General features: G+C 41.3%; 2 protein-coding genes across 2 annotated transcripts; one reads left to right on the forward strand and one right to left on the reverse strand.

Moving 5' to 3' along the window:
* Positions 1 to 346: 346 nt before the first annotated feature.
* LOC125727454 (heat shock 70 kDa protein 12A-like) lies at positions 347 to 8,438 on the reverse strand. Its single transcript, XM_049004159.1, has 4 exons — positions 7,850 to 8,438; positions 7,510 to 7,734; positions 4,870 to 5,041; positions 347 to 4,344 (listed from the first exon to the last, which is right to left on the reverse strand). Exons 1-4 carry the CDS (start codon positions 8,126 to 8,128, stop codon positions 3,710 to 3,712), a joined length of 1,311 nt encoding a protein of 436 aa, XP_048860116.1. The 5' UTR covers positions 8,129 to 8,438; the 3' UTR covers positions 347 to 3,709.
* A 4,543-nt stretch (positions 8,439 to 12,981) lies between these two features.
* si:dkey-61p9.7 (uncharacterized protein LOC559161 homolog) lies at positions 12,982 to 22,085 on the forward strand. The gene is made up of 7 exons (XM_049004160.1): positions 12,982 to 13,238; positions 13,510 to 13,557; positions 14,972 to 15,040; positions 16,022 to 16,223; positions 18,136 to 18,228; positions 19,943 to 20,023; positions 20,507 to 22,085. Exons 2-7 carry the CDS (start codon positions 13,511 to 13,513, stop codon positions 20,702 to 20,704), a joined length of 690 nt encoding a protein of 229 aa, XP_048860117.1. The 5' UTR covers positions 12,982 to 13,238; position 13,510; the 3' UTR covers positions 20,705 to 22,085.
* The last annotated feature ends 925 nt before the right edge of the window (positions 22,086 to 23,010 follow it).

The raw sequence follows: 23,010 nt of genomic DNA on the forward strand, positions 1-23,010 counted from the left end.
GCATGCCTGTAAGAGGCACTGCCTGACAAATGGTACAATTGTTTTTGTGAATGGCTGGAAGTATAGTGTTTGTAGTATATGACCAGAAACTGAAAGATTGACCCTGTTGCCCTTCCAAAACAGACTTGAGTGGCGGCTCATGCAGAGCCATCAAAGTGGCCACTTTGTAACACTCAGCTGCAAGGTCAGCGTAGCCCTCTGGGTATGCAGTGTAGTGCAGTGCAGTGCAGCGCAGTGCCCCATACAGCCTCATCTGCACATACCTACTGAAAAAAGCATCTTTGCCATTTCCCATGAATATCCAGCAGCAAAAGCAAGCTGCAGAAATTGCAGTAAAAAATGACATTTTGCATGTGTGTGTCAGTTTCTGTAAATTAATTCAGTGAGAGAAACTGACAGGCCTGAGTGCATATTCCTGATGGTGGATAGCATGGATGTTCCTGGGAAAATGCAGTGCACGGTGGACATTCAAACAGCAACAACAATAAAGACAGTGAAATTAACTCTGGATACTGGCATCTCAGTGTCTGTTTTACCCTGATGCATCTGCGAGGAGCATATCGGGTAAGCTCCTCTCCATCAGTTTTCTGTCCAGCTGATGACAAATGTACGGACCCCAATTAAGCTGCTGGGCTGCATGCAAGCAACTGTTCACATGGATTGCATTAAAGGCCAATCCAACGTCTGTGTCATGGGCTTTGGGACTTCAGTTATGGAATGAGATTTAATATCTGCTCTCTATCTGAGCATCAAGGGTAACACTGTATACCTGCCACCTGCATCAGCTCCTTCCCCGTCTCTGCAGCACCAGTGGAGTATCTCACCACACAGCCGGGCTCACCTGCAACCGTCCCATAGGTTTCACGCATCAGGTGAAAGTTTTGCTGACAGCTGTTCCTGTGCATCAGAAGTTGAGATGCCTTCCCCTATCAAGGCAAACTGGTGGTACAGATTCCCCTAGAGCCTTGCATCAGCCCCTGCAGCATTCCAAAAGACGACGGCAACAGTATTGAGGGGTGTGTCTAATGTGCAGAACTACCTGGATGACATTATCTGTCTGTTACAGCAGCAACTCAAAGTGGCAGGTTTGCAGTTGGATGAGTGTCATTCAGCTAAGCCAGCTGAAGGTTCCCAGGACACCTGGTGACCGCAAACAGCATTACACCTGACACAGAACACTTGCATACCATTTCACAGGCCCCTTCTCTTAAAGGTGTTGCCAGCCTTTGCTTTTTTATAGGTATGCTATCATGGAACACACACCTAACCGTGGTACAGTACTAGAGTTTCTCTTTGCCTGCTTGCATCAAGAAGTCACATTTGAGTGGACTGATGAAGCTCAAAAGAACTTCCTTACTATGAAACAGCTACTTGATGAAAGAGGGGCCCAAAGGTTTCCCACAGAAATGAAGGGTTTTATTTTTCTGTTTTATTTTCCTTTTCTTAAAAACCATGCAGGCAACAACAGTGTAATGACAATAATCAAAAACCCCAAAGAAAAACTGAGCAAAACAAACAGGCACAAGTCTACCAAACTATGTCCTACTCGAACCCGGTTCAAACTAGCCAGTACACACCAGCAACCACACATTAACTCCATTACCAAAAATCCCCTCAAAAACTAGAGATGGCAATTTTGGCACCCAGGATCAATCCGTTCCGAAGACGTCCGAAACTTCCAGTCTCGATACGGAGTTTACGAAATGTTTCGAAACATCAAACTCCTATATAAATGATATAAAATCCAATTTAGGTTTTGATTGACTATTGACTGGGGGAAATTCTGGTGCATACAAACATGCAAATAATGCAGATAATGCCAACCCGACAAGGTACAAAGACTGTACACATGGTGCGAGCAAAGTAAACATACTGCAGCAGATTTAAAAAGTACATAGTACACAAATGGATGTAAAAACTCGAGGAGCAGAATGTGAGACCAAATGTGAATATTTAAAGATGAGAATAATCATCTGCAAATAAATTATGTACAGTTAGAACACAAGACACCGGATTGTATTATAACAAGACAGGATGTTTCCTGACGTATTATAGCTATGGATGGGGAGTGTAACGTCTGGAGAAAGTGTGATGTCGGTCACCAGTTGTCTGGCGGCTTCGGGGAGCGATAATCCCCAGTAGCATTTTTAGCACAGCACAGTGGAATGAGCCGGTGGCTAAATATGCTCCATTATAGAGGCCGCTGAAGTGGACGTGCAGACTTGTTCATAATATTGCTATTCTGTTTTCTCTGCTTCTGATATTAGTGCAAGAGAGGTTTCGCGACCATACACGAGACATTAATAATGTAACGTTTTTATGATTCGTACTAGTTATCACACGTTAATTGCAGATATAGGATATCTATGACAGAATATAAAAATACTCAAAAAGAGACTATATTGTATTATGGACATTTTTGACAGTTCGAGCTTCGTGACATTCGAAACTTGCAGCAATGTTTTTATTCTGTCGTATTTGCTATAGCTGCAGTTCCGGTTCTTGCCAGTAGGCTGTGCACAACTAGTGTTTCGAAACCTATCGAACCGTTTCGAAACATTGGTTTTCCTTTGAAAAATGACTTTCTGACACAGCTGTAAATTCTACACAAATTGTGTAATATGGTTATGCTATACAATACTGTTTATTTTGGCGATTAGTGTACAGTGATTAAACGTTAGATAAACGTATATTCCGGTTTATTGCACAAAAACACGACGAGCCATTGCAGTTATGTGGAGTCAACTGTACACACAAAACAGGGCAAATAATACAATATTAACAATATTTACTCATGTTGGTCTGTATTCCACTGGTGAAACACATATTATTAAAAATTGCATGTGATTATCATATTTTAATACTGAAAAAACATAACTAATTAAACATTAATTTCACAATTATCCAAAGAATATGGAAAGAATTTTCAATTTTTGTCAATAAGATGATTGATTCCCAAAAGTAAAGAGTCCTAAAACCAATATAATCTGGTTATATTCTTACGTACTAATTTCATCTAAAGCAAATGTCACCTCATTCTCCCAGAAAGCCAAGCCTGGTTGATTTTGTTTATTAGATGTAAGGTGAGTGGCTGTGGCCTCAATCTCTGAAATTTCTATTATTCTTTTCTGATGTCTGGCAATGGGACTGAGAAGGAGCCAATTTTTTTTTTCATACCCGGTTCATCTACAGTGTCATGACAAAGTATTTGCCCCCTTCCGGATTCCCTGATTTTGTTTCTTATTCATAACACAAATTTAGGATAAGAAAAAGATAACCTAAGTAAATGTGATATGCAGTTTCTTTAAATGACAATTTGATTCACTGAAAGAAAAAAAAATTCCAACACCCATATCACCCTTGTACCCAAGTAAATTTAATAGTTGGTTGTGCCACCTTTAGCAGCAACAACTGCAATCAAATGCTTGTAGTAAAAGGAGAACTGTCTTTGGCATTTGGTCTATTCTTCTCTGCTGAATTGTTTTAGTTCAGCCACATACATAGCTGAATTACACAGTACTGTACAAACATGAAATTTAGTTTCTCTGTGGTGTAGAAGTGGAATCTCATGTCAGAGCACCAGGGGCGCCGCTAGCAATTTTGGGCCCTATGACAAAATATGAGGTTGGGCCCCCCTACCACACCCATTCAGATCTCTGGGGGCCCCTAAAGGGCGTGGGCCCTTAGAATTGTCCCAACTTTCCCCCCCTTAGCGGCGCCCCTGCAGAGCACTGACTCGTGATGCCACGATCTTTGGGTTATGTCCAAACAGCACGGCCCCCTTGGCAACAGCCATATTGGCATCTATGGGGCACAGAACTTTACACCTTCGACCAAATTCCATTCTGATTTCTTTCTGCAGGTACTTGCAGGAAGCATAGCCTCCAACTAAGAGAATGTAGTCTATGCTAATCTCTGGAGTAGAAACAATGGCTCGAATTTCACTCACAATCCTACCTACACTTTCTGCAAAGAATGACTGTAGTTTGTTGTAAGTGATTTTGATGGATCCATCGAACCAGAGAATACCCTCAATATTTTCAAAGTAACTGGACAGTTGTTTTTCCCCAGGTAACCGTGACAAGTTATAGGGGCACGAAATATATATGTCTTTGTCCTCTCCAACAGATTTTTGCACATTAAAATCATACATCATCTTCTGCAGTTCAGCTGGGTGCTCTCTCACATACTTGTCCCATGTTTGAAAGTGAAAAATGTCTCTGAGGAAGGATTTAAATTTCTTATTGGCAGTTTCACCCCCCATGTCCCCTCCTGAAGCCTTGTGCAGCTCCTTCAAGTATCCACCGTCTAGAACTTCATGTACAGTGATGTCAATGGTACCGCCTGAAAACAAGATGATTTATTTGAGCTAATTTATTCACTCCACAGCTTGTATTAAGCCATATGTATCGTCCTTACTCAACAGCTAGTGAGGCTAATGTATTTGATTTGGAGCCATAAAACATGATTTACTGGCAAACAATTAAAATTAAAAGGAAAGGCACAGCTGGTATGAATACGGTTATCTTAGTTATCATGTATGTATCTAAGCTACTTAACTATAGAACCACAAAGGAGGAGTTGCTGTGGAATGGTACTGTATTTACTACATTCCTCCCTCTTATTCATCAGTCCCAGATGATGCTAATGAAAGAAAGTAAGAGATCAGAATAAAACTGGATCATTGTCATTAGAGTACAGCAGTGCACCAGAGATATTAATTAATGTGGGTTCCCTCTAAAATTCACAATGATACTTTAAACTTTAAAGCATACTGATAATTATAATACTATAGAAGAGGAATCTGTGATGGCTGTTAAAAAGCTGACTAAATCTATAAATGTTCAAAAACTTGTGACGCTCCCTTACCCCCACAGTCAACAACCATGTACTGAATTCCAGGCCTCTCTTCCAATTTGTCTTTGGAAATCCCCTCAGCCACGAAGCCCTCACTGGGCAGCTGCTTACACCACACTGATGCCGCCTCCGGCTCCAGGGCCAGGATCAGCTGGTCAGAGTTCAATTCTGACACCAGACCAGCCTGAGAAAGAAACCAAATGCAGAGACTTTTTTATTATTGGAATAAGTAGTCAGGGCACCGATTTCAGGTTTAAAATGATCAATGATCGGTGCTCAGTAACGGATACAGTTCCTTCCACAATTATTGGCATCCCTGGTAGAAATGAGTAATAAGGGTTATGAGAAATTAACCTTTTAACAAATGATCTAAATTTCATGCTGAAAAAATAATTTAAATAAATTTATTCAGAGAGAAAAATGGGTCAGTCTGTGCCAAATCAACCAATGTCCAGAAAAGTTCCATAGGCATCATTCCTGATTTTGATGAAAACTTGGTATTTTGATCCGTATAGAGAACACTGAAAATTCCCCAAGTTTTATTGAAAAATTCTGATGCAGTCCAAATTTGGGTGCCACGCCCCTTTTTTACACTCGTGAATCGCTCATATAATTTGTAAGGGTTTTCAGGAAACCATATCTTCATTTCTAAGTATACTAGAGAGCTGCTCTCCTGGTCTACTTTTCCCTGCTCTTTCAGAATCTGGCATTAAGATTAAGCTCAGCGGAAGCACTTCAAATTTATGGACCTGCAAAAGTCAGTTTTTGGTTCAACCTCAGACACTTTTTTCCGATTCTGACCCCAAGCTGTGGGGTCACCACCACTCCTACATCCAATATTCTTCTATATATTTGTTATTTGAGGAAGATACTGTAAGCAGATGCGAATTCATTCTAAATAACCATTTATTCTTTGATATATTGCCATCTGAAAATGGTCACAGGTGAGAAACCCCCACAGGACCCCCTACATCGGGGGCGTGGTTGACTGTGTAGATAGTTAGTGAAGGGAATGAAACTTATACAGATTCTGAAAGAGCAGGGAAAAGTAGGCCAGGAGAGCAATTTTCAACTCTCTAGCATGCTTAGAAATGAAGATATGGTCTCCTGAAAACCCTTACGAATGCGTGGTTTACGAGTGCAAAAAAGGGGCGTGGCACCCAAATTTGAAAGGGGTATAACTTTGGACTGCATCAGAATTTTTCAATAGAACTTGGGGAAATTTCAATGTTCTCTATAAGGATCAAAATACCAAGTTTTCATCAAAAACAGGAATGATGCCTATGGAGCCCCTGGTTGATTTGGCATGGACTGACCCAAAAACCCTTCATGAAATAATTATTTTTAATCAAACCAAATGTGCCACAATTATTGGCACCCCTGCATCTAATAATATGTACAACCTAACTTTGCCAGTAAAACAAGACACTGATCCTTGGCCTATTACATCTAATAAGGCTGAAGCAGGGAATCTGAGAACATTCATCCTAACAGATTCTCTCCAGATTATGCAGGGTCCTAAATATTTTCCTGTGGACTCTCCTCTTCAGTTCAACAACCCCTTAGATTTAGGTAACGGGACTAAATTAGCCATGGCAGAAGCTTGATTACATGTTAACCATTTTTGTGTTGACTTGGACATACATATTGGATCATTGTCCCACTGGAAAATCCAATGACAACCCAGTTTCAGTTTCTTGGCAGAGGCAGCCAGATTTTGATTTATTGGTATTTCATTGAGTCTATGATGTACCCTAAAAAGGTCCTAAGGCCTTTATTTGGAAGAAATACAGCCCCACAACATCACAGAACCCCTACCATTCTCAACAGTGGGGTCAGATTCTTTTCAGTATGGCCATTCCTTCTTTTAATGCCAAATACACCTTTAATGTTTGATCCCAAAAAGCTAATTTTTCGTTTCAACTGACCATTGAGTTTGGTTCCAGTCAAAGATCCAGTAGCATTTAGCAAACTACGGGGTGCTTACGTTTGTGGTTAAATGACAGGAAAGGCAATTTTTTCAGCATGCCTTCCAAACAACCTTTTAGCATGGAGGTGATTTTGGAGACTTGGTGACCCCAAGATGCTACTTTTCCCTGTAATTCTCTGACAGTGATCCTTGGGGATGGTCATGCCTCTCTCACCATACTCCTCAATGTGTGGGGGTAAAATAAATTTGGGTTTTCTTCCAAGTGAGTTTATAATAGTTCCAATTGATTTGAACTTTTTAAATATTGGCGTAACGAGACAGTCAGAAAATAAAGAACCCATTTGTACCTTTGATGGTATAATTACTTGTCACTGGGGCTGTACACTTAAGGGTCTGCCAACTGAAGCCTAGCTGTATGTAAATGTACCTTTTAAGGTACAGAAATAGATTGTGGAGAACATTTTGTACCATTGGAGGTATTGAAACTGAGTACATATTTCACTTGAGTTCAGGTGCAGAAACGACACTTTACTTACACATTTTCCCATTTCTCTATACTCCACCTGAGTAGATATGACACTTTACTACAAGTACAGAAACCTCACTTTACCCACACATTTTACTAATCTCTATACTCCACCTGAGTAAACATTACAATTTACTACATTACAGGTAGAGAAACCAAACTTTACTCACACATTTTACCCATCTCTATACTCCACCTGAGTTGCTGCCTCTCTCATGAACTGCTTGGCTGCAGCGTCCCAGATAGCAGGTACAGTGAGCACCCAGGTCACATCTGAGGAGATGAACTTCTTTCCAGAAGTGTGTTCCTTGATGGTGTTCAGGGCATGGTCCTTCAAGCACCGCAGGCTCTCAGAGAAAACCTTCAGGGCCCTTAAAGGTTTCCCATTTGCTGCAGTAATCATCAGATTCCTACTGATAGTCTAAGACATGCGATATTTCTTAAGTTAATTTCCCTCTCATTGATGATGTCTTTTTAAAATAAATTACACATTAAAATCTGTTCATTTCGAAAACAATATTTCAGTTTTTTTTTACCTTGCGGTAGAGCTTCATTTTGAAATTCTCAAAAAAAGAGTACTTTTTAGCTTCATCCTTTGATAACCTGATGTAAGTCATCATTGCTTCATATCCAAACTTCTGGAATTGTTCGTGCTCGTCAAATAAGATACAGGTCGGTGTTTTCGGAGACCCGAACCCCAACTCCTGTCCCCAGAACACAGATCTAACGTTATCGAGACTATTGCGGACACAGAAGCAGTAGCCGCTGTAAGACGTCCCGAAGTCTATAGCCACTATGAACATCGAGTCAGCCATCGGCCAAAGTGCTGTCTAACGCTACTCGGGACGATATTCTAGTAATTCCGGAAAACGAATAAACGTTTAAATAAACGAATAAAAACAGCAGTTTAAATAAGTAAACGGTAAAAATTGAACGGCTGAGTTTAAATCAAGTCCGGCGGCTAGTGTCTGACTAGCAACAAAAATTAAACAAGAAGCTTCTCGTTGTACTTAAGCTTCTGGCTGTTTTGGTTTCACATCAGGTTGTTTCCGAGAAAACACTTGACTTCATAAAAGCCTACCAGAACATGTACAGACGCAGACGCAGTAGCACGTTCTCACCCTGGATTCGATCATTTGTCTGCTGCTGTCATTTTCTATGTTAAATACAGATTTTTTTACATTAAAAAAACGCTTAACGTGAAAAAGCAAAATGTGGTTTAATGTATCAAAACAGCAACCAAAAAAAAAATTCTTACAGACATATCTGCTCTGGTGATTGTTTATATTTGTAAATCACCCTGAGTTTGTGAAGAAAGTCGTTGCATTTTTGAGAAAGTGTTAAAATAATCTTTTATTTCATAAAACCCATGAAGAACAGTTCCGTTACTGGCAAAACTATTCTTTATACTGCTACTGTGGACGATATTCTAGTAAATCGTGATTCTGCTATAAAAACAGGAGTTTAATAAGTAAACGTAAAGCACCAGACTGTATATCACATCTGTCAGCTAGGTCTATTGTCTGACTAGCAAGAAACATTGAACAAGGAAGTTATTGTGTAATTTCAGCATTTTGGTTTCGTTTTACAATAATTCATATCAGGTTTCCGAGAAAACGCCTGACTTTATAAAAGCCTACGGGAACACATAAATACAGGGGAGAGAACGACGCTTCCAGGTTTTAAAATCACCGCGGCAGTGGAAGGTGCTTAACTGTAGACAAATTCACAATGAGTCCTACGAAGAATGATATATATGAGCTTTGTCTTCAAATTCTGGAAAAGGTCACAGAGTCAAATACTCATAATTCTGAAACTCATAAAACTGTCGCCGCTTTAAAAGATCACCTTGAAAAGTGTATGCATCCCAGGTAAGAATGCTCCTTCCATTTGTCCTCATTCTTCCAAACCAGATAACATACGTACTATTCGAAGAAGTTAAAGGAAACATAGCTTATAGTAATTTATGGCTAACCTCACATTATTGGGTGAGACCGTGGATGTCTTATTTTAAGATGTTTTGCATTACAGTCGTGCAGTTTTGATATTTAAGTGCTACTTTGCGGTATTGACAGTCGGCTTCTTTTCCATTTTCGCTGTGAAGCGCTCTTACACTACGGAAGTCTGTGGAGGACATGCAATAAGTCGAGATCACGACTTCTTTTTTTCTTATTTTTTTAAGCCGACATCTTTCAAACATCACCCGGTAACCATGGAGACGTCCCGGACTCTCCAGTTAGTTGGTAATGAAACTGACTACTTGTTCATGCTCGCTATAATTTCTCCGACGGTTTAGCTGCAAATTTCTGAGCCTCCTTCTCAAATTACGAACACTAATATGACAATTTTCTAGCACCAATGGACACACTGTTATTTCCTTGTATCCATGATTTGGTGCAATATACCTCGACTTTTCCCCACAGTTTGAAGTCTAACTTGGTTTTACAAACAAGTGCAATATAACCACTTATGATACTGGTGCAATATACTTTTACTTTACTGTGCAATATACTCCTATACACTTTTACTTTTGCTGTAACCTTTGGACAAAGGTACTTTAGATTCCTGTGCAAAGATTTTCTATCTTATATTATTTTTTATTTTATTTATTAGAATGTTTAACAGCGCTGTAATTTGTTTTACACTTCATTCATATTGAAATACTTATGCTGAAGCCCCAAGGTTATCTTCGTGGTGCAGTAAAAAGTTAGTAGATCTAACACAAAAATTTTGATAAAAACGACCATTTTCAACTAATGGTTAGGCTTGCAGCAGTGTCAGGTGGTACAACCCATGGAAAAACACAACAACATTGTAATATGATAAATCTCTTATTCGTGAAAAAGTCATAAATTACCAAAGACATTTGCACGTAAAAGGCAATTTTACTAAAATCGTACCCCACATTGACAAACCATGAGTAAAACCTCAATTTTTTTTTTGCGATCTCCTGCGTAGATTCATAAATACCAATCAATCATAAATTGTCAGGCATGGGCACATTGACGGTTCATGACCATAATCCACATGCATCACTACCCCAAATATTACCATATGAGGTGCTGCCGCACATGCCCAGGATCTGTCAGAATGTCAAAAGCGAAAAAAGTAAGGAAAAAACTTCAAAGACGTGGAGATCGAGGTAATTTTAACAGAAATTAACAAAAGAAAAAAATATTATTTTCTAGTGTGAGTACTTGTGTCGGGGGCAGCATGGTGGTGCAGTGGTTAGCACTGTTGCCTCACACCTCTGGGACCCAGGTTCAAGTCTCCGCCTGGGTCACATGTGTGCAGAGTTTGCATGTTCTCCCCATGTCGTCGTGGGGTTTCCTCCGGGTACTCTGGTTTCCCCCCACAGTCCAAAGACATGCTGAGGCTAATTGGAGTTGCTAAATTGCCCATAGGTGTGCCTGAGTGAGTGAGTGAATGGTGTGTGAGTGTGCCCTGCGATGGGCTGGCCCCTCATCCTGGGTTTAAATTTAAATGTTCCCTGCCTCGTGCCCATTGCTTCTGGGATAGGCTCCGGACCCCCCGCGACCCAGTAGGATAAGCAGTTTGGAAAATGGATGAATGGAGTACTTTTGTCACTGGGTCAGGCAATGGAGTTGCTTGGAAAGAGGTGATGAATGTGGTTAATTCAGTGTCATTTGTAGAGCGAAGTGTTTAAGAAATAAAATGGAAATGGTTTGATTTGATGCAATGGATGCAAAGAAACGCATGGCTCCTCACCGAAAAAGTTCCTCCACAACGGCAGGGGGTCCTGTACTTCTCAACTCTCTGTTTCTGATGAGCACATTACATCCATTATTCATTACTGTACTTATTAAGATGAACAGGGAGATTCCGCTTGCTATGCGGAGACTTAATGTGAGCCGCCCAACACACCACATGCTCAGGAACCTGCATGCCAGAGAAGAGGCCCAGTTCTCAAAGGAGAATTTATCGCGATTCAAAAGCAACTTAACCAAGCGATTGAAGAAATATATTCCATTCCAGTATTCCCTGTATTTTCATTTTATAGGAAAATACACTCAGTTAGGTACAGACCTATGTGATTTTCCACAATGTCAATATTAATACTGCAGGATTATGCTGTTTTATTAAGCAAGGACATAGATTTACGTATGGATGGTGGGGACATGTCCCTACCGATATTATGTGAGATCTGATTTGGTCCCTACCAATGTTGAAACCAAACCTATGCAAAAAAAAACACACAAAGCAAACAAAGAAAAACAAAAAGAAATAATGATAATAATAGTATGAAAATAAAACAACAAGTGGCAACAACTACCACAGTAACAGCATTAACAACATTGATAACAACTGCAGCTGCAACCATGATACAACAGTAACAATAGCAACATCAACCACAACATAATACAAATTTACAACTTATTATCATTAAAACAAGCATGTGTGAATGCTTCTGCCTTTGTATGTGTGTAATATTGGTTATGTGTGTATGACGTGTAGAGATAAGTGTGGATGTATACATGTATGTATTTATGCATGTGTGTGAGTGTAATGATTTGTCCATGGATGTACTATTAGTTGATGTGGGGGGCAGCAGCGACAACCATGTGCCGAAACTGCTGAGGAGCATGTGAGGGAGCACTGGGTCAGCAGCCACCAACACAAGGGGCCCCACCAGAGGACTCCGGACAGGAAGCCACCGACCCAGAACACAACCTCTAGCCCTGGCGCGAGCCAGGTCCCCAACCAAAGAAGCCCAGAAGCCATACATCAATGCACATCCCTGGCAGGAGGCCTAGCAAGCTCTGGAGAGTCCTGAGTCCCCAAGGCGGGCGGGGCGGACCACAGCCTGCCACAGTCAGCAGGCATGCTGCCACTGGTAGTGCTGAGGGGAAGCGGGGATTGGAGGGGGGGGCGGGGGGGGGCGGAGGAAAGGACCCACTCCACCTGCCAGGAAGCTGACCTCAGCACCACAGAAGAAGGCAGGCCCTCCCACCCAGCCCGAGACCAAACCCCCAAGACCACCACGCTCCACCCCCCACACTGTGAGGGCCCAGAGAGAGGGGTTCAAAGGCCCCCCCTCAAGCCCCCATCGCTCCCCCGCTTTAATGTGTGTGTATAAGGTGTATACATGTGGGTGTGTGTCAATGAGTATGTGAACTGAAGTGTGTGCAACTAAAATATGTGGTGCATTAAAACTGGGGGGGGTGGTCAAGGCATAGGCTTTCCACTGCTGGCAAACAACGGAATCCTGCGTGCCCCCCCCCCCCCCCACGCTGGCAGATGGTAGATCCCCATATGCCCCGCCCACCCTCAAGACCCTAATGTTGTAGGATGACTATTGTGAAAATAAGACTGACGGGCAGCACACTGGCTAATGGTAGGACCTGTGGGCCAGGGCTCGTGGCGTAACCCAGCCCTTTGGCCTCCATGGCCCCGCACTGCCCCGCAGACCGTAGTGTATTGTGGTGTGTACAGGAGACAGGGGCGCAACCAGGGCATGTGAGGCATAGACCCCTTCTGAGGGGCCGGGTCTCCAACTGACCCCACATTAATTCCCGTTCCAGCCCCCCTCTCCCCAGCGAGCAGGAAGCTGACCCAGACTGCCCTGGTATGCTGAGAGATAGCCCAAGTGGCGGGGCCACCAACCCCCCCCAGCAGCAGGCCGAAGGGATGAAGACCGACCACGTACGACGGGGCGCTAATCAGACCCCCAGGACCAAGACATCCGACCAACCAGGAAGGCAGTCTGGTCGGGCAAGGAACCCGCTACCCCCCCGCCCCCCCGGGCATCCCACCCCCAGGCGAGAAAGCAGAGTTCCAGCCCCAGTCCCCCATCACAGTCCCCCCCAGCCAACACATTCCCAACTCCGGACCACCCCAACAGATACCAGCCTACCCCAACTGTGCCCAGGCCCTGGACCCACCCACATCAGTGTCAGGGCACAGGTACATTGTCTATTTATTTTGTACAATATCAGGATTGTTCCAGATGGATGTAAATCTACATGGATCAGTATAGATCTTTTTAATTTAAGAAATTCCCACCAGGCTGATGAGCTAATATTGATGTTCTTAAAGCAGCAATGAATTTTATTGGTGGGGCTGATAAAGGGCAGATCCTGGATTTGGACGTCATTACAGAATGTTTGTTCAATATCCAACCAGATGTCATTGTTTCTTTGATATTCATTTTATCTGCCCTTTTATATCTACAAAGAATGAATGATATGGAAAAGGAATTCATTAAAGAGCTTGAGCAGACAAGGTGGGTCATATTTCCATGTTTTTGCTTTTTTCATATTGTAGATACAGATAAGTTACAGAAGGCTTTATTAATGCTGCAGCATGGAAACAGGCACCTACTATCCTTAAAAACTTTCCCAGACACATTAATAGCTGTATCACTAACACTTTACCTGAGGAGCCACAAATGATGCAGCGGTACACTCATACTTAATGTTCATTCATCATCAATGTCATAACAGGCAGATACTATATTTGTTCACAATTTGTACTTGAGCGTTAACTAAGTAACTAACTTATTTGTGCGTTCCAATGTAAGTGTCTTCCAGCCCCCGTACCCCCTGCAAACAAAAAAGTAGCTTTTGGCATTATGATTTTTTGTAAGAAGTTTGGAAGTCACAGAAGCCTTTATTAACAGTGCAGTATGGAATCAGACTCATGCTACCCCCCCCCCCCCGTGCTTCACAGTTGGTATGAGGTTCTTTGTTCTTTTGCTCAAAATCTGTCTTTAGTTTACACCAAACATGTCCCCTATTGCTGTGTCCAAATAATTTAATTTTAGATTGATCTGTCCAAACCAAAAATTGTTCCAAAAGTCTCGGACTTTGTCTAGGTGGTCTGTGGCATACTCCAGTCTTCCCCTGATATTTTTTTTTGACAGCAACAGTTTCCTCCTTGCACAGCTCCCATGTAAATCAAACTTGTGTTGTCTCTTTCTGATAGTAGATGGTAGGCATGTACCTTGACATCAACTATGGCAACAGCTTCCTGTATGACCCGTGAAAACCTTTTAGGATTTTTGGAGATCTTTCAGCACCTTGTGGTCTGCCCTTGGGCTGTTCTTGCTAGGACAACCTGCCCTGGCCATGCTGGCAGTTGTTTTAAATGTTCTCCACTTGAAAATTATTTTCCAGACAGTGGGATGGCTGATTCCAAACTCTCTTGAGATCTTTTTATATCCTTCCCAGACTCATATGCATCTATAATATTCTTTCTCAAGGCCTCAGAGAACTCTTTGAATCTCACCATGTCGATACCGCTCACTTCAACAATCAAGAGCAAACCAAACTAAATGTCTGTGGTTTAAATAAGACAGGCTCCACTAAAAAGCTCTGTAGTGATATTCTAATCATTTTCACTTGATATGCTGCACCTTGATATTCTCGGAATTTTAAATAGTGATAAATGTGAGGGTGTCCTAACTTTTTTCTCAGTGGAAATTGACATTATAGTTAGTTTCTTCTGTTAAATAAGTTAATTTGTTTCTTGTTTTTGCATAGGTGATACAGTTACATCACCTTTACTGTATCTACAGATATGATTTGAAAGAAGATTTAATATTGATAAGTTGATTTTTCTTAAAGAACTAAATATTTAACGAGGTGTCCTAATTTTTTCACATGACTGTAAAATGTATTTATACTTTCTCCCCTCAGGAAAGAACGCGATCAAATGAAAGAAGATGCTGAAAACTGCAGGAAGACTCTTGCAGATTTCAAAAAAAGGTAACATCACACATTTACTAAGTCTGTGATCAGATTGAACCTGGTTAATGATCTCTTTTCTTCAAATTATGGAAAAATTTACTGATGGACTGCAAATTAACAATAGTAGACATGAGCTGCTTCAGTTTTGAGATTTTGTTACTCACGTGTTTTCCTCAGGACCATGACCGGAAGAGTACCCTGTTTTAGCAGTAATTACTACTTACTACACACCATGGATTAGGCTTTCATGTGATACAGGAGTCTGGGGGTGGTGCAGTGGTTAGCACTGTTGCCTCGCACCTTTGGTTCCATGTGTGAAGAGTTTGCATGTTATCCCTGTGTCATCATGGGGTTTCCTTTAGATACTCCAGTTCTCCCCCTCCTCACACACACACAGTCCAAAAACATGCTGAGGCTAATTGGACTTGCTAAATTGTCGATAGGAGTGCATGTGTGAGTGAATGGTGTGTGAGTGGATGATGTGTGAGTGTGCCCTGCGATGGGTTGGCCCCCCATCCTGAGTTGTTCCCTGCCTTGTGCCCATAGGCCCTGGATCTCCCACGATCCTGAATAGGATAAGCGGTTATGGAAAATGGATGGACAGGAGTCTGGTATCAGTTATGTTAATGGGGAGTTTCATGCTTATGCTTTGCTATGGACTGGTATCCCTTCAAGGTTGTTCCCTGGTTTTGTGCCCTGTGCTGCCTGAATTAGGCTCCAAGTTCCCCTTGACCTTATACTGGATAAATGGCTGGACTACATACATTACAAAGAATTTAAAGATATCAATTAGTGTAACAGTATGATTGTAGACTGTGTGTGGAAGCCAGAGTATCTAGAGGAAACCTCGACATAACAAGAAGTACATGCAAAATCCATACACACAGAGAGGGGGTGGGATTTGTACCACCAACCCCCAACTCATAGAAATGACAGATACTAGTATAATGCCCATCACCGTTGATTGTTTAAATATTATTCTTTGAAATTTTTGTTTAGGATGCAGAATCAGTTGTCAAATGAACTGGATTACAGTGGAGCTTGTTCTGAAAATATTATGGACCCCTGCAGAGAATCAGAAGTCGTACGTATGTATGACAACATGAAAACTCAATCCTGGGGAGAAACTAAGGAAAAACTTTGGAAAAGTTATAGTTTACAAAGCACAGATTTGCGTGAACATGCTGCAATGCTGATAAAGGTAAATTCTTTAGTTTTCTATGTGTACTGCTGTTTTTACAAATTAATTTTCTTCATTTTGAATTGGATGCTATAGAATAAGATCGCTAAGTGTGTTGGTGTTCATAACTTCTCTCCCTTAGTTGATTGGCTGATGCTTAGATGGAATTTGTCAAAGAATCTTTCAGAATCAAAATTTTTATTGCTACACAACCGAGGCCATTGGAAATTTGTGGTGGTTGCTACAAGTTTGCTACAATTGGAGACACCATGACAATAGACAATTAACGATTAGGGCATAAACGGTCAGAGAATACAGTCATGGCCGAAATTATCGGCACCCTTGGAATTTTTCCAGAAAATGCACCATTTCTCCAAGAAAATTGTTGCAATTAGAAATGTTTTGGTATACACACGTTTATTTCCTTTATGTGCATTGGATAAACACAAAAAACAGAGGGAAAAAAAGCTAAATCATTTTCACATATAACATATTTACACCTTTTCAAAATTGTGGGTAAATTGTTTTATCTCAAGCATATGATGCTCGTTTGAACTCACCTGTGGCAAGAAGCAGGTGCTGGCAATATAGCAATCACACCTGAAGACAGTTAAAATGGAGAACAGTTTACTCAACTTTCTGTTGTGTGTCTGTGTGCCACACTAAGCATGGAGAACAGAAAGAAGAGCAGAGAATTGTCTGAGGACTTGAGAACAAAAACTGTGGAAAAATATCAACAATCTCAAGACTACATTCCATCTCTAGAGTTCTTCATGTTCCTTTGTCCACTGTGCGCAACATAATCAAGAAGTTCACAACACATGGCACTGTAGTTAATCCCCCTGGACGTGGACGGAAGAGAAAAATTGATAAAAGACTGCAACGAAGGACAGTCCTAATGGTGGATGAACAGCCTCAATCAACTTCTAAACAAATTCAAACTCAGGGTGCAACAGTGAATGAAATGAAATGCTATGGCAGGAGACCCAGGGGGACCCCACTGCTGACACAGAAACATAAAAAGCCAGACTGGAGTTTGCCAAAATGTACTTGAGGAAGCCAAAATCCTTCTGGGAGAACGTCTTGTGGACAGATGAGACCAAGGTAGAGCTGTTTGGTAAAGCTCATCATTCTACTGTTTACTGAAAACTGAATGAGGCCTATGAAGAAAAAGACACAGTATCTACAGTCAAACATGGTGGAGGTCCTAAGATGTTTTGGGGATGTTTTGCTGCCTCTGACACTGGGTGCCTTGACTGTGTGCAAGGCATCATGAAATCTGAAGACTACCAAAAGATTTTGGGACGCAATGTAGGGCCCAGCGTCAGAAAGCTGGGTCTGCGTCAGAGGTCATGGGTGTTCCAGCAGGACAATGACCCTAAGCATACCTCTAAAAGGACCCAGAAATGATTGAAGGATGAGGCAGGTAGGTGGAATACGGGCAAACAAGGGTTTAATTGGGAAGACTGGAGAACAGCGACGCACATTACAAGAATGACCTACATGAGACAGGGCAAGACGTGGACTGACATACAAGAGACAAGTCGAAATAACAGGGACAATCGGGGCACAATCGATGGGAAGCAGATGTGGATGATGAGGGTGCGAGGCACACATGAGGACTGGATGGGCTGGGCGTGACACCAAAACATTTGTAATTGTAACAATTCTGTGGGAGAAATGGTGCATTTTCTGGAAAAATTCCGTTGTGTAAAAAAGATACACAACGGAGAAGTAGGTGATAAATACATAAATCTTTCATGCAAATTGAAATAGTATAATGTTGAAGGCTGACAAAGGTAAAATTGGACAACATATATATATACACACACACACACACAATGCACATGCAATATTCAATAAAAAATTAAATTATCATTTATTATTAAAGAAATTAAACTTCATTGGTTTTACATATGATATATATACATAGATGGTGTTTGACCTCGCAGTGCAGAATGTGAAGCGGATAAGATACTTCATAGATAATACATGCAGAGTTCAACCTGCAACCTCCCAAAAGACGGTAAGCCATCATCTTTACTAAGATGCAGAAAACGAGCAGGTATGAAAGTTACTGTGATGATTTTATAGGCACAAATATGACAACAGGAACCTCATTACTAGGGGTGCAAAGATTCACCAATACAGATTAGAAACTGGTTTTAATGCTAAAGATGTGACTAGAATGATCTACAGTACTATGTACCATGAACCGATCAATAGCACACACATCCCCACAATATGATTAAAAATCTGTTATTTTGACCTTCTGGTGACATTTCTCCAGTGAGTTGGATCCAAAAGTGGGGGAAGATGACGGATAGACCTGGTAGACCCAAGTGCATACTGAGGTTATGCTTGGAGTATCTGGCGGACACCCCTCTCTGGGAGATCTTACATTCAAACCTCCAGCAGAACTTCTCTTGCATCCCAGGGGACATTGAACCTGATGGGCTGAGACTCCATTGCTGAAGCAGCACAGCAGAGCTGTGGCTGTAAGGATGTTAGTACCTACTGTGGTGGCAATCCCTGAACCCGGTGGTGGACACCCGTAGTAAAGGGAGCCATCAGGCTGAGGAAGCAAGCTGTCCAAGCTTGATTAGCTTGTCAGACTTCTGAAGCAGCTGATGGGTACCAGCAGGCCAAGTGGAAGGTGATTTTAGCAATTGCTAAAGCAAAAACTAGGTGTGTGGGAGGAGTCTGGTGAGGCCATGGAGAAGGACTTTTGGTTGGCCTCAAAAAGGTTCTGGGAAACCATCAGATGACTCAGGAGGGTGAAACAGAGCTTTAGCCATGCTGTTTATAGCAGGGGTGGAGAACTGTTGACCTCAAATGGGGATGTAGTCATGCAGTGGAGTATTTTGAGGTCCACCTAAATGGACCTCCATCCTGGTCGTGGAATGCTAGACCAGCGCTTTACCCTCACAAGGATACTGGAAGGTTCATGGGAGTTTGCCCAACCAGTCTACATGTGCTTTGTGAACTTGAAAAAGGCATACGACTGTGTCCCTTGGGGGGTCCAGTAGGGGCTGCTTCAGGAGTATAGGGTATGGGGTCTGTTGTTGTGGGCCATCAGGTCTCTGTATAAATTGAGCGAAAGTTTGGTTTGCATTGCCAACCTTGTTCCCAGTGAGTGTTGGGCTCTGTCAGGGCTACCCTTTGTCTCAGACTCTGTTCATAACTTTGAATTTGTTTTGAATTTCTGAGTTACAAGTTCAAATGGAATGCAGCATAAATTCTCTGGGGCCCTATGCTGAAATGGATGGTGGTGGTGGGGGGGGGGGGCTAAGTGGGCCATATGAGTTATTTTTGGAGCCAAAATAATAAATGATAAAATGATAATGGAAAGTGAGATAAAACACTTCTTGAGCTCATGTTAAATCCGTGATGCTCTTTTAATTAAGGCTGTGTCCAACTTTAATACATTTTGTGAGAAGAGTACAATTAGGCTGTTGCAAGCTTTATACAGAATTAACTGTGAGTCATTTTCCCAATTTCAGGAAATGCCAAAAATAGTCTTAACACAAGCAGTGGTTCATCTGGGCTTCTGCTAGGAAACCTGACTTGTTTTGTTGATTTCCTACATAACAAATGCTTGGAATAATGATACACTCACTCTGACTGCATTTTCTCCTCTTAGTTCTGCATACGAAACAAATCTGCTGATGTTGATTAAACATGATTCTATTTTGATAATTGTACTTAAAAGTCAACCTGACTGATCTTTTTATTTATAGGTTTGCCTGAACAAAATTACGCATGACTTTCAATTGTTTTTTTATTACTGTGATCTTGACTACTTCAAGTCAGTTGTAAAGGTAAGTTGAACTGACGTTGACTTGTGTCTGATTTATGAAATATGAAATAAGTCTTAAAGGTGATATTAATTACTCAAATATTTAATTGTGCTCCAGTTTACTTCCACAGTCCAAAAGTGTGCAGGATAGGCTGACTGGTGTGTCTAAATTGACCCTGTAGTTGTGTGCATGTGGTTGTGGTTGTGTGAGTGTGTGCACCCTGCAGTGTGTTGGCGCCTACCCAGGGTTGGTTCCCGCCTGTGCCCGTTGTTCTCGGGATAGGCTCCAGGCCCCCCCACCCCAGTGGCCATTAAGCGGTTATGATAATGGATGGATGGATATTTCATTGTTTTTCTATGCTTTATCAAACACTAGTTTGTTGCATCTATTTAGTAATAATCTCCACATATTTTCAGTTAATATAAAGTGTAAATTTAAATCAAACAATAATAGTAATCTGTCAGTAGTTTAGTTTGTTAACGTTAAGGTTGAATTTCTTTTAAGGAATATGTTTGCACTGGACATGGAGGAGTCTGCATTGACCTTGCAGCTGAGTGTTACAAAGTGGCGACTTTGATGGCTCTGCATGAGCCACAGCTCACGCCTGTTTGGGAAGTGGGAAGTTGGCCTTTCGGTTACGCAAGTCAAAAAGTGTTTCCAGTAATTTACAAAAACAATGTTGTCATTTGTAAGTCGGAATAAATGTAATTAAATACCTTGATTTGCTACAGAAAAACAAAGTATATCCTGTGGGGCAAAATTGGATATTTTAATGAAAAATGCATCCGTTGGCTTAAAAGGCAGTAGTAGTAACTTTCTATTTTCTATTTTTAATCAAATGTGTGTTATTTGATCTTGGAACCCTGTACACCAGATTACAGATAATATACTAAGCAATCATTGTTTTGTTAAATAAAATGAGCATAAGCAGTTGTCACGGGCGTGCAGGACGGAAGATCGCTCCGGCAGCGCAAGCGATCATAAACAGGCAGGCAGACGGGAAACGGGGCAAAACGAGGGTTTAATCAGGAACACGAGTCGACAAACACCAGGTAACATCAATGACAGGCACGGAAATAGGGGAGACCAGGACTTAAATACAATAAAGCTGGGCAACGTAATCGGACAGGGCTGGAAACAATCGGGGAAGCACACGTGGTAATCAGGGGGCGTGGCACACATGAGGAGCGGACGGGTCAGGCATCACAGCAGTGGCACATGATTTTATTAATACTATAAAAATGGGTTGACATTAATGGAATCACCATCCACTGTCTCAATAGACAAATAGAAGAACCAACTTTTAAATCTCTTACTACATGCAAATTTATTCAGAATAAAGTGCTTTATTGTAAATTGTGATGGGAGAAACCCCATTTCTCAGTGACTGTATAGTTAGTTGGTAAAATACTGGGTAGGGTTAGGTTCATAGGGACGATGTTTGTGGATAATATTTTCGGTTGGTGTTTGTGTTCATGAGTATTTCTAATAATGTTAATTGAGTGTATTAATACGAACATAATACCAAGGATATTCTTAGTCATAAGTATTTTTATGCATTTATTCATTGTCTCTCTATAGGGTGACCACCCAATCCATGTCAGGGGGACATGGAGCTAGAACAGGATTTGTGAACTACCTTCTATTAAAAGGACCTGGATTTCACATAAGCATAGAGTTCCTGCTGTGTGCTGATTGGTCAGTCTCCTATAATCATGCATGTGCTACTAATGTGAAACAGCCGGATGAGCATTTCAATCAAGGAAATTAACCAGTCAAAGCAGAAGGCAAACAATTATTTAGCCAAATACAGGAGCCTTTCAGTTTTAAAATAGTTTGCAAAACCTGAAGTAGCTTAGTGTCCTTCCTGACATGGATTACACAGTCACCTGATCTTTATAATAGTTAAAGGTACAGTATTTTCATGGCCTTCATTATAGGTGAGTGGTAACTCAGTTTTTGCAGTCCAGCTGACTTCCATGTCAGATGTGTGACAGTGTCAGTCTATGTACAACATTGTAATACACACTTTTAATAAAGATGGATAAATTCAAATTGTTTGCTGTGTATTATGCCATCAGTGGGCAAGATGGACGACACTCCTCACTGTGGTCTATTAACAAAGGGGTCTTTATTATAAGGTCAATTGAACAAGAAAAGGGACCACACAGGGTCAAAACACAGGCAGGCAGATGAAACAAGGACTTGACCCCAGGCTAAACTAAATAATGATCCATTGGGGAAAACCATGCAAGCAATATATTTACCTACATAATATACTCATAACAACCTACAGAGAAACAAGACATGTAAAGGCACATATATACAAAGATGAGGTTTCAACAAGGGACATGTGTATTGTTTGCTGGCTTTTGCAAAACTACCAAAAATATCCTGTTCAATTTCTTATAACAACCCCACAATATACAGGCAGCCCCTAGGTTAACAATGTCCCAGTTACAGACAGCTCCCACATACAAACGGACTGCCATAAAGCCCATTACATAAAAATTTTTGGGTTAAATACAAACTGCTCGTAATGCTAAACACACGCATTCTTTGATGTTCGTGAAAACATTGCAGGGCTTCCGTGGTTCATAGGCTCAAAGTAAAGGACCACAGTTACATTCAGTATTACTGTATTGTGTTATTGTGTATTGTATTATTGTTCCAACTTATATACAAATTCGATTTAGACTTTGAGAATGAATCTCATTCGTCACCTGGAAATTGCCTGTATTGAAATCATGACAAGGAAAGTCGCGAGCGACGCGTAGCAGTGACCGATAACCGCAATGGATTATGATGATGATGATGATTATCCTCATAGTTCCTGCGATTGGACCTGCCGTTTTGCAAGCGACTTCTTGCCATTTCCGAACAAAACGTTCAGCAACAGCATCTTACGAACTGCCGCCACCAACGAAAGTATGGTGGGAAATATTCAAGGCCAATTTATATGATACTACTGATCCCCCTCCCGCCCCAAAATACATTCATAACTTCCC

Source organism: Brienomyrus brachyistius, unplaced genomic scaffold (genome assembly GCF_023856365.1).
Source record: "Brienomyrus brachyistius isolate T26 unplaced genomic scaffold, BBRACH_0.4 scaffold98, whole genome shotgun sequence".
NCBI lineage: Eukaryota > Metazoa > Chordata > Actinopteri > Osteoglossiformes > Mormyridae > Brienomyrus > Brienomyrus brachyistius.